General features: G+C 31.9%; 1 protein-coding gene and 1 pseudogene across 7 annotated transcripts in view; both read left to right on the forward strand.

Annotated features, from left to right (window-relative positions):
* Positions 1 to 15,861, forward strand: part of ATP9B (ATPase phospholipid transporting 9B (putative)) — a 451,952-nt gene that overhangs the window by 280,795 nt on the left and 155,296 nt on the right. For all 7 annotated transcript variants that reach the window (XM_031946730.1, XM_031946732.1, XM_031946731.1 and 4 more), the window contains one exon: positions 8,755 to 8,915. In XM_031946730.1, coding sequence (XP_031802590.1) covers positions 8,755 to 8,915 — 161 coding nt within the window. The remainder of the gene's footprint in view (positions 1 to 8,754; positions 8,916 to 15,861) is intronic.
* On the forward strand, positions 9,572 to 14,915 carry LOC116420627 (annotated as a pseudogene).

The following is a 15,861-nucleotide window of genomic DNA, read 5'->3' on the forward strand; positions in this document are numbered from 1 at the left end:
TAGGCTTAAACAAGAACTGATAAAGAGCAATCTTGGGCTCCCTCTTCTGGTCAAACTATAACATTGCTTTTTTAGCCTTTGATTTTTCCATCTCTCTCCTCCCTAAACACAGCCTAAAATATTAAAATGAATTAAGAATGAAAACCATTCTCTCAAAATATTAAAATGAATTAAGAATGAAAACCATTTTCTCAAATAAGATTGAACCATTACAAGAGCAGCACTAATTACCATAATCATTTTCAAGGAAAGATACAATTACCATTATTAGTCACAGAATAAAATATTTTTTGAAAATCTCCTTAAATGTCTAATTTTAAAATTACGTATTTTTCCCCTAAAAACAGAGTTTGTGTGTTACAAATTATTTATCCTTGATATGTAATGGTGGGTTTTATGACTTTATCCAGTTAAAGTTATCTACATAATTATAAACATTATACTCTTATTTTTAAAATTTTAAATATTACAGTTAACACTAATTAAAAAAATATATAATTTTTCTAAGAAAACAAAGATCAAAATAAGAAATGCTTTTAAGGATATGAAAGAGGAGTTCTCAAGAGAAGTCTAAAACTCTCAATAAATAGCCACATATAAAAATGTTCCACATCACTAATAGTAAGAAAAAAGCACATTAAAAAAAGAAAACCCTCTGTGATCCTCCTCACAATAAACAAATTGGCAAAGATATGACATATAAGGAAAATGAAAAATGTTGGAGAGTTGTGGGAGAACTAATGCAATGTGGTGGAGCTGTGAACTGGAATGATTAGATAGCAATTTGGAGTTTAAAAAAAAATCACGGAATTGTTCAAACCCTTTAGTCCAATAGTACCACTATTAGTCCTCGACCTCAAATAGAACAAAGACAGTGGGAATAAACCCATATATACAAAAATATTTATAGCAGCACTTTTTATTATAACAAAGAACTAGAAATAAAGGGGATATGCTTTTGGGGGATGGCTGACAGATTATCATGTGAATGTAAGAATTTTTTGTTATATTGCACAGTGAAAAAATTATAAAATGAATGGATTCAGAAAAACCTGGGAAGACTTATATGAACTGCCAAATTAATGCAAAGTGAACTGAACAGAACCACGGAATGATTTATACTATCGCTAGGACATTGTAAAGATAAATAAATTGAAAAGATTTAAGAACTTTGGTCAATACAATGACCAACCTTGACAACAAAGCCCAGTAATGAACATGCTACCCATCTCTTGAGAAGAGAGGTGAAAGGGATTATAGGTATAGAATGAAGAGGATAAGTTTTATACATATACAAAAGTATATAAAGTATATCTATATAAAAGTATATATAAACATATATGTGTGTGTGTAGTAATGCTATCAAAACAGAAAAGGCTGTTTAAAGAATATACACACAGAAACAGAGCAGCTTTGAAACTAAGGTGTTGAATATATTTTATATTTAATCTTTAAAAAGTAGACATTTGTGGTTTCAGAGAAAATCTTTTTTGAATTTTTTTGAATCATCTAATGTTTATATTTGTTGGTGTTTGTCAATTTCAGAAATCTAATGGACTTAGCTTATGAGAAAATAATAAAATGCACTAAGAAAATTTACACAAAATACCTAGGAATTTAATATGATAGTTTCAACCAGTTTTAAGTTGGGGAGAAAAATTAATATTTGGAGCAATGAGAATTCTTCACACTAAGGATAGATAATATTCTTTAAAAGAAAGTAATAAAGTCAGCACTTAAAGAAGATAATTTACATTATATAATCACTATCACTTCAGATTTAACAAATAATTCTGATATATTTGCAGATTTGGTAATAGTCATTTCTGTCACTGTACTTTGTAGGACAGAAATGTCTGTCTCTAATGATTATTTGAAAGGTATATAAATAAGAAAAAAATCTGGTACATTATGCATTATTTTTAACAATGTTGATGGGGCAAAGCACAATATTTTTCAAGTTTGCATTAGTATTTTGTCACCCTCTTTTGGTTTGTTATTAGTTTCTATCATTATACCCAAGGTAATTGTTTCTTTTCTCTCTAGCAACAATATTCAGAAATTTGAATAAATCACATGTTTTTGTTTATTTCTCAGAATAGTTTTTATATGATTTTGCTTTAATGTATTTAACAAAGTCAATTTAATGTATTTACAACAAACAATTTAACAAAGTATTTAACAAATGGAGAATCATGGGGAAGGTCATAACTATTGGGGCTGATACAGAAATATTTTGAACAACTGAATTGAAAGTGTAAACCTGAAAGATTTGACTTGGAAGGAAGTTACTAGTTGAGCCCCCACAGTGGTTCAGTGCTGTTTTTCTTTTCTTCCCCCTCCCACCCCCCAGTGATTTGATTAATGGCATAGATTTCATACTTAGCAGGTTTACAAATGATTCAAGACTAAAGGGGATGTCACTTGGATGACATGAATAAGAATAAAAAAGATCTTGACAGATTAGTAGACTAAGTATGATAAGCTGAAATTCAATAGGAGTAGACATAAAATAAATAATATACTAGTATCATAAATATAGAGCTGGAAAGGAATCTCAGATGTCATTATAATCTACTGGTTTTGCACATGAAAGAATTGAGACCCTAAGAAATTAAGTCTGTTTGAGGCAGAATTCAAGCCTAGGTTTTCCAAGTCTTACATTTGGTTTTGTTTTAGTCTACTTAATGGGACAGGCAAGAGTATGTCTGAAAATGTTTTGGTGTACAATGTGATCTGACTTTAAAAAGTTGTTGAAATCTTATGTTATATTAAAAATTATAGCATACAGATCTAGCATATACTATATTAACTTTTGGTTATCAAATTTTAGAAATAATCAGAACATTTATTAAATATACCTCCTGTGTGCAAGATACTCAACTAGGTAGTGGGGTTATAAAAACCAAACTGAAACTCAATATTCTCTCATACAGCATGTACATATATAAGTATGCATAGCAAAGTATAATGTAGGAAACTAACATTTCCTACTAAACTAAACTAGTTTAGTTTCCTCCTAGTTTCCTACTAAACTAAAGGAGTAGAAGAGACAGAGAAGATCTGTGGTAGAAAGTACCATTTGATTTGAGCTTTAAAAATTGAGAGAAAAATAGGGATAAAGATGAGGGCGAAATGCATTTTAGGAATAGCCTTAAAAAGGTACAGAGATAAAAGATAGAATGCCATGTATGAAGAATAGCAAATTGGCTAGAAATAAACTAGTAAGGCTCCTTAAATGCCAAGCAGAGAAATTTATATTTGGTCTTGTAAAATCATAGAGAGTTGGTGGTTTATTTAACTGGGGGAACAAAGGACACTGATGAACTGGAATATATATATGCAAGATAACAACCAGAGTTGTAATGGTCCTAGAGGTCATGCCATTGGTCAGTTGATAAAATGAGGGTTGCAAATAGACTTGGGGATGATGGGCATGAGTTATTCTCCTTGTCCTCTAAAACTAAGTCAGTGAGTCTAAGATGCAGAAAGGCTGATTTAGGCTTGATATACAGAAACTTTTTTTTAAACAATTAAAACTATCCAAAAGTGAAACCAGCTGCCTCAATTAATAGTGGAGTTCCCCACCACTAGAGATCTTCAAATTGAATGACTACTTATTAATTAAATTCTAAAGGAGATTCTTGTTCAAATGTAAGCTAGATGACCTCTGAAATTTCTTCTGTGAGATTTGCAAAATGGTGTTTCAGATGCATAATAAAATACTACCTTAGGTAACAAATTCTTGAACAAAATTAAAATCCTTCATATAATATGCAATGCAGTAGTTAGGTAGGTTAAACTATATAATATGTTAGCTGATAATATAATGGGGCATGAAAGTACATACTAATTGACTTTTCAAACTTATGTTGTGTAAATATAGATTTAGGGATCTTAAAAAATGATTAAAGTGATAGATTTGTAACATTAAGAACTGATGTTCTAATACCTATTTAGGGAGCTTTTAAAACACAGATTATTGAGCCAATAGGCTATAATGGCCAAAAGAAACCCTTCTTATTTCGCAGATCAGTGACGCGATAAACAATAATGGCCTAGACATTTCTACAGTATGTGTCTGGCCTGAATGTACTAGGAAACACTTAAGATGGAGTAGTTCATATTCCTTTTTCCCACTCCTACACCCCACCCTACTCCACCCTTCCTTCTTCCCTCCTCCCCCCAAAAAAATCTTTGGTAAGAGGAAAAAACATATATTAAAGTTTGAATATTTCTAGTTTCTGCTTTTAGGCTCTGTTATAAATTGAAAAAAAAAAAAAAAACCAAAGATATGTCCTAAAGGTATACATTCTTTAGAGATATTATTTCTAGTTTAGTTGCAATCCTTTCTGTATTTTAAAGGTCAAAATAGGAATTTCTAATGTAGAGAGGATAATTAAAACACAGTGGTACAATTTTGCTACATTGTATTTACTAGACTTTTTTCTTTTAAATGTAAGTGCCAATAAATTCAATGCTTTCATAATCCAGTTTGTGCGAACAACTTGAAGAATGATATATTGCATCCTTGTATATTTTTATATTATGCTACAGTTATATGGAAAATGGAGGAGGTAAGGGGAATAAATTAAAACAGAGTTTATTAACCTGTGACAGAAATTTAAAATGAACATTTAAAATTCCCCAGTCTAATATTTGCTATCTTGACAAAATTCCTGGTCAGCCTGGAAAAAGTCTATTTCCATTTAAAAAGAATGTTAACATCATGGCAATCCAAGAATAATGTCATAAGATCAACAGTAGAATAGTTTGTTTCCCTGATGGTCATGCTTTTTAATCTTCTACTTCATTAATCAGTGGCCAGAACTAAAGTTTTTATAACCTCAAACCTTTATTTCAATTTAGAGTGAATTGATTTCAAAAGAACTTAGTAGTATGTAAGGATTTTAACTTTGAAATATATCAGCATAGTACTGTGTTACAAAGATAAGACCTTATTCTCGTTCATTCATTCATTCAAAAAAAAAAAAAAAAAAAAAGCAACTCTGATATTTTCTTGTTTAAGCAGGAGAATACCGTACTTACCCTTTATTGTTGGTATAAACCATTATTTTACTGAGAACCATTAGCTATTTAAAACTTGGTACATAAATTAAAGAGGAGCTAAATGGATTTGTGATTGTTGCCATTAGTAGCATTTTAGATTATACAGGCAATTATTGTGTTCATTATCCTAGAACAGCCCCTTTGCAAAACTATTGTGGTTGTCTTAGACATTATGCACAAATTTTCCCTTGGAGATTAAAATTTCCAGTGGCGTATTTAATTTTGTTATCACAGTTGTTTCAAATAGAACAAATATTATGACAAGTAGAAGAAAATTTGCTTTACAAATATGGGAAATTACAATAAATGTTGAAAATTACTCTGTAGTCTGCTTAATTCACCTTTTTCTTATGTAGTCATAATTACCTCAAATGATTAAGAATATTCTATTAGTGAAAAGATTGTAGCTATGGCAAAGGACAGAGAGGTTCTCCAAGATATTAGAAGTTTCTAGTTGGAAAATAGTAACACTTCGAAATTTATCAGTTAACTGGATTTTTAACGAGAATGTGATTTGGAACATTTAGGAATCCAGATAAGCTAATAAATGTCCTTTAGGTTAATTTTAAATATTAACTGTGGATAGCCAGAAAGCTGTTATTAAATATTTACTCATAACAGTGTTTGTGGTGCTCTTTTTTGATGCAATTTTTAAAATAAGAGATATATCTTTAATTTATTCCTCTTTAGAGATTTCCTCTGTTAAGATTTAATAAGTCAACTTCACTTTAAGAAGAAATTCAACCTACTACTATGTATTGGTAGTCAGATTACCATTAGACTCTAGGAAGATTAGATGTACTTAAAGTAGTGTACCTAAAAGAAAGCTGGATGTAATCTTGTTGGTTTTTTTTTTTTTTTTTAAGATACTTTTCACCTGATTAAAAGTTAAGTTTTTCTTTAATTTGCTCTAAAAACCATTTGGACGACATTTTTTTTTTGGTCTCTTGACTCTTATATTCACCAATAAGGCAATTGACCACATCTGTCTTCATCAATTAAAAAGGTATTAATGCTTGAATTATCTACGTATCAGTGTGCAGTGGGTTACATTTAATGTTTCGATCCTATATGTGGTGTTTTTTCAAAGGAAACTTTGTATTCATTTCTAACTGTTTTTGTCTGCTTTTACAGTCTTTCACTGCTATGATGCAGCGGGGGGAGTGTGAGGTAGTGGTTATGCATTTTGCTGGACAGAGATTCTTTATTTTATTACAAAAAAAAGACCAACTCTAGAAGGCCAGATTAAATCATTCCTTTCACTTTTTAATGGGATTTGGATGAATAGAGTAAAATATGCACTTTGCATTCATTGATAGCATCTTTAGGTTGAGGTAATTGAGTCTTTTTTCCCTGACTGAATGAATAATGACTTCATCTGATCCTCAGCGAGGCCTGAAACTTAGACCGCCTTTGTCAACGCAAAAAGATCTGGGCTTTGAAACATGCTCTACTTCCCTGGCTTAATTTTTCTTCATTTTAATCCAAAAACCTATTTTTCTCAATAATTCAAGCATAAACTATGTAGTAGTTGAACCAGCGGAAATTGCAAGATATTTGTCCTCGTTGTGCTGCTTTTTAAATGCAGCTGATAAATCAGCCGCTGTGGTCTTCAGCTGCCTTGTTCTCAAGGGAAGGGATAGCCTATACAGAAGCAAGAATGTTGGAATTTTTCAGAACTATTTAAATATAGTTCCTTTTCAGACTATTTGTTATCTAGGGGAATGTTGTTTTACTGATCCTGCTGGCAGTGCCTAGAGATAAAAGTGCTTCTGTGATAGAACTCAGAGAAGTTCTTATTGATATAATTTTCCCACACATTTTACTTGGCTAAAAGTTGTTCCACTTAAGTGAATCCCTGCATATTATACCTTATTGAGAAAATAGGAAGTTTGCGATTTCTGTTTCTTTGAAAAGTTTCTATTCAGAGTTAATTACTAGATCTCTTGACTCGTTTTCCTGTTCTATTGAGGGGTACAATAGGAAAAGTGGTTTTCTTCTTGTGGAAAGCTTGGGCTCTTATTCAATATGTTAAATTAAAAATAAGCAGATATTCCACTTGAAATTGATACTTATCTGTTAACTTATTCATTATTTAAAGTTCCCTTAGTCATTAGATGCATCGCATATCATAAGGTATAAAGAAGTGAAATGAGGTCAGGTTTCAGAAACATTAAGCCTGATTCACCAACACAGTTTCCAAAGTGAACTTTCCAAAGTATGCTGAGGAATGTTGTCCCTAGATTTATGCAGGAGATGAGCATCTTGCTGGCTTGCGCACCAGTGGGGTGGCTAGCAATACAAATGGGCACTTGGATTATAAATTCTTTAGGTCACGTAACCCTATCTAGAGGTGCATATGGAACCAGTTGTACCTAGCTGTATGCCCCTGTAAACATATTACTTTTTTTTCTATAGTCTTTAAAATATGCTTATAAGGAATATCACCTGCAATTAAGTGATTCTCCCATTAAAACTGGAAACATATGTGGTTTAAGCATAGAATCTTAGGGAAGCTGTGAATGCTATTTTCTCTTTTGCTTCAGAAAGTATATTGTTGGGTCTTACCAGGTTAGTGTTGCAGAAATTATTTTTTAACTGAAAATTCTATCCTAGGAAAAGCTTAAAGGTAAAATTACTCTCCCCATATAGACTCAGTTTTGGGTGTTTTAACTATTGAATCTAAAATTTTCAGTAGATTCAGTTGCAAATCTTAGCTAAAAGTAGGCCTAGGATTAATCATGTACGAAAATGATAAGATAAAAAAATTAATTTTTTAAAGATCATTCTAAGGATTTTGATATTATTACAAAATGAACTTATACAAAACAGTTCTCAAGCTTTTTCATGGTAGGACATACTTAACAATTATCCATTTCCATTTATCCCTTTCATAATCATCCAACTGTGGCAGATGTCACCAAGTATTGATATAATTTTGCCATTATCAACCTGATTTTAAGCTCAGAGATAGGAGGTGCTAAATAGTATTTATCAGTTTGAACTGCATGAAACTCAGAGATTTATAAGATTATATACTTCTTAAAGTAGAAGTTCCTTTGAGCTTCTTAAGAGAACAAAAACTAGAAGTATATAATAATATTTAGTGGTATAAGAATGTTTTTTGTGCTACTTTGAGGAAAGAGTAGGCAAGTTCTCTTCAACTCATTATCCTTTAATAACTCTCAAGTGGAGTAAAGAGTTCTGAATAAATATAATTCAGATTTCTGTCACAGTAGAAGCTTCAATGTGTGAGAAATACCAAAACTTACCTATAAGCAAATAAATATTCCCACCAAGATTTCAATTTCTGCCCTGGTAGACTATCCTAATGCTAACATCTGATTATAGTATAGCACTTAAATTTATTTTCTTTGCTTTTTTTTTTTTTTTTTTTTATCATTTTGTAAAGTTTTTCAAAGAACTGTTTTGATTTTGTCTAAACTTGAGGAATTCTTTCCATACCAATAAATATGGTGAAATATGATGAAACTATTTAGATTAAAACATTTTTTCCATTTCATTCTACCATTGACATAAATGTTCTTTTAAATGAAAAACATGTAATAAATGAACTTTTGAACCATAAAAAGCTTTCATATTGTAGATTATAATATATCAATTCTAAATTTATTGTAATGATTTAGTAATCTGTACAAATAAACCTTTTGTTATTTCTTTCAGGTGGGATTGTTGGACCTTGAGCTGAATCAGCTGACCAAAGCACTGTTTTTGGCCCTTGTTGCCCTTTCGGTTGTTATGGTAACCTTGCAAGGATTTGTAGGCCCATGGTACCGTAACCTTTTCAGGTTCCTCCTATTATTTTCCTACATCATCCCTATAAGGTAGGTATAAGGATAAAGGGGGGGGGGGGGGGGGGGGGGGAAGATAAATCTCTAACTTCAGAATATAACTTTCTTGAAGTTATATCAGTTTCCATGAAAGAAATTGATCTTATAAGAATGTTGAAAGAGAAGAGGTTAAAGGAGAAATCTGCTGTTTTTTAAGTTTATTTTGTGAGGGGAGAGATTCCTCTTTGAGAAAGAGATTAAAACTGTCTTCTAGCATAATAAAGTGATCTAATCCTTCTCCTATTGTGCATGTATTACTAAGAATATTATTTTGATCTTTTGGATTATGCAATTTGAGAAAATGCCAGTCTTCATTCCTGTAAATTGAATAACTATGACTGATTATAATTAAAACTGATGTTTATAACTAATTTTTAAAAAACTGTCTTTCTGCAGGATTCTATAAGTATTATTTACATTTAAAAAGAAAATTTTTATGTGAACTATTTTAAATAACAATATAATTTGTATGTCTAATATATGTAATATATTTAATGTATATATGTAATGTATTTAATTTTCTAGATGGTCTATATAACTATAGATTGCTTTTGTGATAAAGTTAGCTATTAGAGCTTATTCAATTTTACAAATATATTTATATCATATATTACATGTAATTAATAAACTTCAATTTTTATTAAGATAATGATTGCTAATATTTACATAGTATTTTAAGATTTGCAAAGTACTTTTCATGTATTATTCACTTGATCCTTAGAAGAACTTTGTGAGTTACTCACTTGATTTATTTATTTATTTTTTTTTTACATAAACCAGAATGACGTTTTTAACTCAAAACATTGGGTATTTTCTACTTGGGCCAACTATGAAATTTTAAAGAACTCATGAATTAGCAATAAGAAAAGACTCTGTGTGTATGTACCGCTTTCCCATTGTAGAATGTAAGATAGTATAGGGTTGTATGTCCAATGACAGATTTAGTCATTTCGAAGGTACAAGTGTGCCTCCATTTACATTTTTTACTTTTACATTTATATTACAGCATCTTGCTGAAAAGATGATTGTAATGTTTAGCAATCTATTTGGCCACTTACATTCTTAAATGGTAGTTGCATTTTTACCTCTGGTGTCCTTGTGTTCAAAATACCATCTAGAACCATCATTATTGCTAACAGTGAAATTTCTTCTGATTCATTTAGATCTTGTTAGTTTTCTTGCTTCTAGTTAGAAAAAAATAGATCTTCATTCTCCATGGCAATGATAATTGGACCTATGGGAGCTGTGGGAAGAAAAGAAGAGGAACGAAGAGTGAGGACTATGGAATACTCATGATTAGTGTCTGTGACTTGGGTGAAATTTCAGAGGCTGAGTTGAAGCGATTCCAAAAAGCAGGAGAGATTGGTGTTCCCAACACTTAAAGAGAGCAAGGAAAAGAAGATCATTAACAGTGTCAGAGGCTTTAGAGAGTTCAAGAAAAAATGAAAGATTGAAAAAAGGTCGTTAAATTTGAACATTAAAAAGGTCATTGGTAACTTTGGAGAAAACAATTTCCATTGAATGATGAGATCAGATCTGCTGCTGTAGAATTAGGAAGAGGGTGAGAGGAGAAGAAATCTTGCCCAGGAGGTTAACTACAAAAGACAGGAGAGAGAAAGATGATAGCACAATTGATAGCATCAAATATTAGTGTTTTTGAGGATGAGGAAGACATGGGCATGCTTGTAGGCAGTAGGAACTGAGCCAATAAACAGGGAGACATTGAAGATAAGTGAAAGCTTTTCCCTTTTCTGGTGACAGACCTAATAGAAATTTAAAATGCTTCAGCATCTGACATATTACCATAAGTTATCTTACAGTATGACTTGCAACAAAACTCAGTTGTCATAAGTCCCAGGTAACAGAATTGTGTACTATTATACCAAGAAAGCTGGGGGAAAAAAAAACATCAAAATCAGCATATCCAGGAAGACTTCAAGGTATTCGTGCACTAAGACATAAAGTTCTTAGGAGACTATCAAAGACAAAAAAGCATGTCAGCAGAGTTTATGGTGGCTCCATGTATGTTAGGTGTGTATGTAACAGGGTAAAGTGATTGAGGAGCAGAAAATTGTTGTGAAAGTGTTGAAAACACAGAGTCAAAGAAGTAAATAAAAAGGACTTTTTTTAAATGGTAAATTAAATGTTAAAGAAAAAAGGGTAAGTAATAGAGTAAGGACAACAAGGGACACAGTCTGTTGGAGAAGAGTTGGAATGAGCTCACTAGTGCAGATAGAGGTATGGATCTTGTTAAGGAAGATGGCCATCTCTTCATGTGAAGTTAATACTTATATGTTCTCTCATAATGGCCCTGAGCTAAGAGCTTTATAATAATTATCCATTTGATCTTCAAGTGCTATTTATTATTTTCATTTTACAAATTACAAAACTGAGAAGAGATTTAAGTGACTTGCCTAGAGTCTCACATCTAGTGTCTGATTCTGGATTTGAACTCAGATCTTCTTGACTCCAAGCCTGATGCTCTAACCACTGCACCACATTAGGTGCCCCTTGGAGGTAGAAGACATCTGAAAAATGAGAGATGAGAAAAAAGAGATCCACATGAATAGCCTTATTTTTTTTTTTTCAGTAAAATATGAGGCAAGGTTCTCAATTCATAATGTAAGGAGAGAGGAAACCATGACAACTTGAGGAAGGAAGAAGAGCCTCTGTATTGTCAGAATAGGAGTTAGAGAAGTATGAAAGGATTGTCCAGCAGCAGGGAGGGCCCTGTGAAGATTATACATAACATAAATGTTGTCATGGACCCAGTTGGAATAGTTGCCTGATTTTCTCTTCTCTGCACGTTCAAGTCTCTCTTTCTTTAAGCTCATCTGTTCAGGTCCCAACTGTTCTGGGAAGCCTTCTTTGACCATCTTCAACAGAAAATGATAAAATTTTTCTCTACCTTTTTCTTAAGCAACCGCTTGCATTTCTCCTATTTTCCTTCCTCACTCCCATCATTAAACTATTTTAAATCCCTAGAATGCAGAGTCTGTGCTGCCTAATAAACAGCTCAGTGACACAGTGCAGGGAGCACAAAGCCTGGAGTCAAGAAGACCTAAGTGTAAATTCCATTTCAAATACTTAGCAGCTGTGTGATTCTGAGCAACTTGCTTACCCTCCTTCTGCTTTCATGACCTGGAAAATCAAGATAATAATAGCATTTATTTTCTAGGATTGTTTTAAGGATGGATGTTTGGCACAATACCTGCCACATAATAAGCATTCTATAAATGCTAGCTATTATTTTTTAAAAGCACCTGTTAAGTGCTTACTATATGCAGAACATTATTCTAAACACTGAGGATGTAAATGGAAAAGTAAGTCAGTCACTTTTTCTAAGGAGCTCCCTTTCTAATGGGGGATAAATGGGGCATATGGACTATTTTCAAGGTACAGTGGCCAAACTCAAGGCAACAATATTATTTCTGTGGTGAAAAGTATTTACCTGTAGCTAGTGTCTCCCCTCACCAGTTCAGTTCTGGCACTCCCAGTGCCAGAGTGATCTTCCGAAGATCCAGAGATGTGTTTGCTCAAAATTGTGATTCTTTTGTGTGTTTAAGTTAAATTGCAAACTCGGCCCAGCAGTTAAGGCCCCCTTCAGCCTTGTTCCAACCTATCCTTTCAGTCTTATATCATCTTATTCCCATTCACACACAGTGTTTCAGAACTCTTCATTCTACTCTGAATTTTTCTAGGTACTCCAAGTTCCTTATCTCTAGTCTTCATACATTCCTAGAATCTATTTTCTCTTCATTACTATCCTAAAGAATTTTTCTCTTCCTTCATGCTTTAGCTCAGGTGCCTCTTTATCTTCCCCCCAAATAATATTTTCTTCCTCCTCAACTTTTTCTGAAGGTCTTTATCCAGCTCTCTTTCTCCCTTCACACCCTCCCTGGAGCTATCTGTCCTTCCTTATCTTCAGTTATGACATATTCCCCAGTTTTGAGGATAGGATTTTGAGCATATGAACTATGCTGTTTTTCCATCTTTGTCTTATTCTCGGCATTGATCACAAAGCTTATGCCTTAGTCATTCCTGCTTCAGTGTTGCTGCATTGAATTGAATTTTGAACTTCCAGCTTACAACTGAATTTTTTACTTTTATTTTTAAAAACATTCTGTAGACATTTATTCTACTTACAGTAACAAAAACCTGTGAAGTTCCATGTTTTAATGTAGTGTTATACTTTGCAATATAAAATACAATTTACAGAATTTCTATCAAGTAAACCTAAACATATTTGATGTATTTTAAATTTGTGTATTTAAATTAGAAACGCTTTAGTTTTTTCTTTAAAAAAAAACTTACATCATATTAGATGTTTGAGCTTTACATCTATATACAATTTAACATTATAACGCTTGATTTATAATACAGATCATCCAAATTACTAAGTGTACAGCTGAATTTTTAAAATTTAACCTTTTAAACAAAAGAATGTATCTTGCAACATCCCTGTTACATAAGCAATTTAAATAATTTCCTCTTACTTTACAAGTGAGAAAACGGATTCAAAAAGCTTTTTACTTATCACTTGGCTATTAAATGTCAAGGCCAGAGCTCACACTGAGTTCTTCTTTAAGACCAGTGAATATCTTTTCAAGACTTTGTGCTATAACACAGGAAATGTGAGAGTTGCCAAGTACCCATGTCCTGTGGAGGAAGAAGGAGTTGGGGAAGGAAATGTCTTAATACCCAGGATTATATCTTGAATCTACCAATTATTGATTCCTGAAAAGGCATTTGGCCTTTCTGAACCTCAGTTTACTCGTATAATGGGAATTTTTTAAAGAATTATTTTGTAATCAATGAAGTATTGAAAATTATATAACACTATAAAATTAAAGGTATTATTAGTGTTATATTTCTTTTTTCCAGTTTGTTAATATCTTCTAAACATTTTGTTTCTTAGATTTCAGACCTCTTTTCTTGCATATCTTGCCGCTCCTTTCTCCCTAGAACTCAGTTCCACATAGTTCTTTATTTTTGTCAATTTTGTTTCAGGTATTTTTTGGTCACCAATTAAAAAAAAGGTGGAGTAGGGTAAATATATCACAACTATTTTCTAGATCCTGAGATGCTACTTAAGACTTTTTTTTTTTTTTGTTACTGCTGTCTGTTATCAGTTTTAGATGATATATTATGAATAAAGCTTTGTTTCTCCAGGAGGTTAGGCTGTAATGTTAAATCTTTGATTGGAGGAAGTGATTTAATGCTAGACCTTTTTGAAAGTATTCCTTACATTTAAAGGGACATGATAAATGCCATCTATGACTGTACATAAAGATTTCTGGTTCTTGATTAGATTGACAAACCTTAACAATATATGACTATTCACTTTTTCTTTTCATAAGTTAACAGTGTTGGGGAAATTAGTATTTTTCTTTTGTCAGCAAATACTTTTTTTATATGTAAAATGAAGAAGATAGATCCCATTTAGAAGTTAGAACATTTCAGTCATTTTTATATTTTATGTTCAGTCAATCTTAGGGAGAGATGTTAGAATTCTAAGATCTCTAGTTTTGGAGCTCAGTTTAGCTCCAAAATAACTCACGCCTACTTCAAGAAGATATTTCACCTCCTTTGCTATGCTCTTAGAATGCAATTATGCAGATTTAGTAGAAGGGATGAAAACCGGAAAATGTGAAAAATACAGGACACTGATTTGGAGGAATTTGCATTTACAGCTGGTTGAAACCAGTAATATTTTCCTTTTGCAAAATTTCCATAAAATATTTTCAACATTTTCCCCCTCTAAAAAACATGTAAAAGAACATTTGTTAATGTTAAAATTGATAATGTTTTAGTATGTGCTAATTTTGTGCCTTCTTGATTTAACAAAGCATGAGAAAATATTGTCATCTTTGCCTTAAACTACAATATCATCTTACTATGTTTGTCAGACTTTCTGAGTTTGCAGAAGTTGAATAGATCTGTTGAAAAATTTCTTTAAAAGAACAATTGCTGATTTTTTTACATAGCTCACAAATTTTCTTTTTTCAATAAAAAATATTCTGAGTTAAAATAATTCCCTTTTATTTCCTTGAAAGGAATAAAAACACCTGATTCACCTCATTACTTTATACAAATTGGGGCATCTACCATACTTTCATCAGAGATTATAAGGTTCTTTAAGGATAGAGAATGTTTCCTTTTTCTTTTTTAAAATTCTCTTTGTGGATAACTAGAACTGTAAAACCTGTCTTACTGCTTACTAAGTGGTTTTCATGTTATCCCAAATAAATAATATCTAATAATAGTTTATAAGAATATTGAAAATCTGGATGAAATTCTTAAGTGACAAGTTGATAGTTGTATCCTTTATAAGATAGTCATTTTTAAAGGACAGCTTTTATTTTTTGGTAAAATTCCAGAGTTAGAGCATTAGCTTCTTTATCAGATTGGGATACAGCATTTTACTTCCATCTTATATGAGTCAGTGAGCCACAGCAATGAGTATGATGGAGGTTTGCCAGTGAAAATGCCCAAGCTCTCATTATATGAATTAACAGCCTAAGTAATGCTAAGAGTTCTGCATCAGAGCAGTAGTCATTAAAGACACTGAAGCATGAGGCACTGAAAAAGTCCTATAATATAGATTCTAAAATGATCACTGCTACTGACTTTAGAAATTCACTTTTTTGAAGCTTGATGGAAACTTCTTTGAAGCCTTATACCAGTTATAGAGACTGATAAATAAAATAGTCAAAAAAATAACATTAGTTAGAATTGGAAAATTAACAGCCTTTCAAGTGTTCACTAATTTGAGGAGAAGTTAGTTATTCCATTATATTATTCCATTCCATTTATAACTAATACTTTTATAACTCTCTAACCTTAATGGGTAGGCCATCTCTAATAACTACAGTGTCCTGTTACTATAAGGTAGAGGGACAACACATTAAAATTTCTTAAAATTTAATGGAAAACCCTA

The sequence above is a fragment of the Sarcophilus harrisii genome, chromosome 1 (assembly GCF_902635505.1).
Source record: "Sarcophilus harrisii chromosome 1, mSarHar1.11, whole genome shotgun sequence".
NCBI classification, from domain to species: domain Eukaryota; kingdom Metazoa; phylum Chordata; class Mammalia; order Dasyuromorphia; family Dasyuridae; genus Sarcophilus; species Sarcophilus harrisii.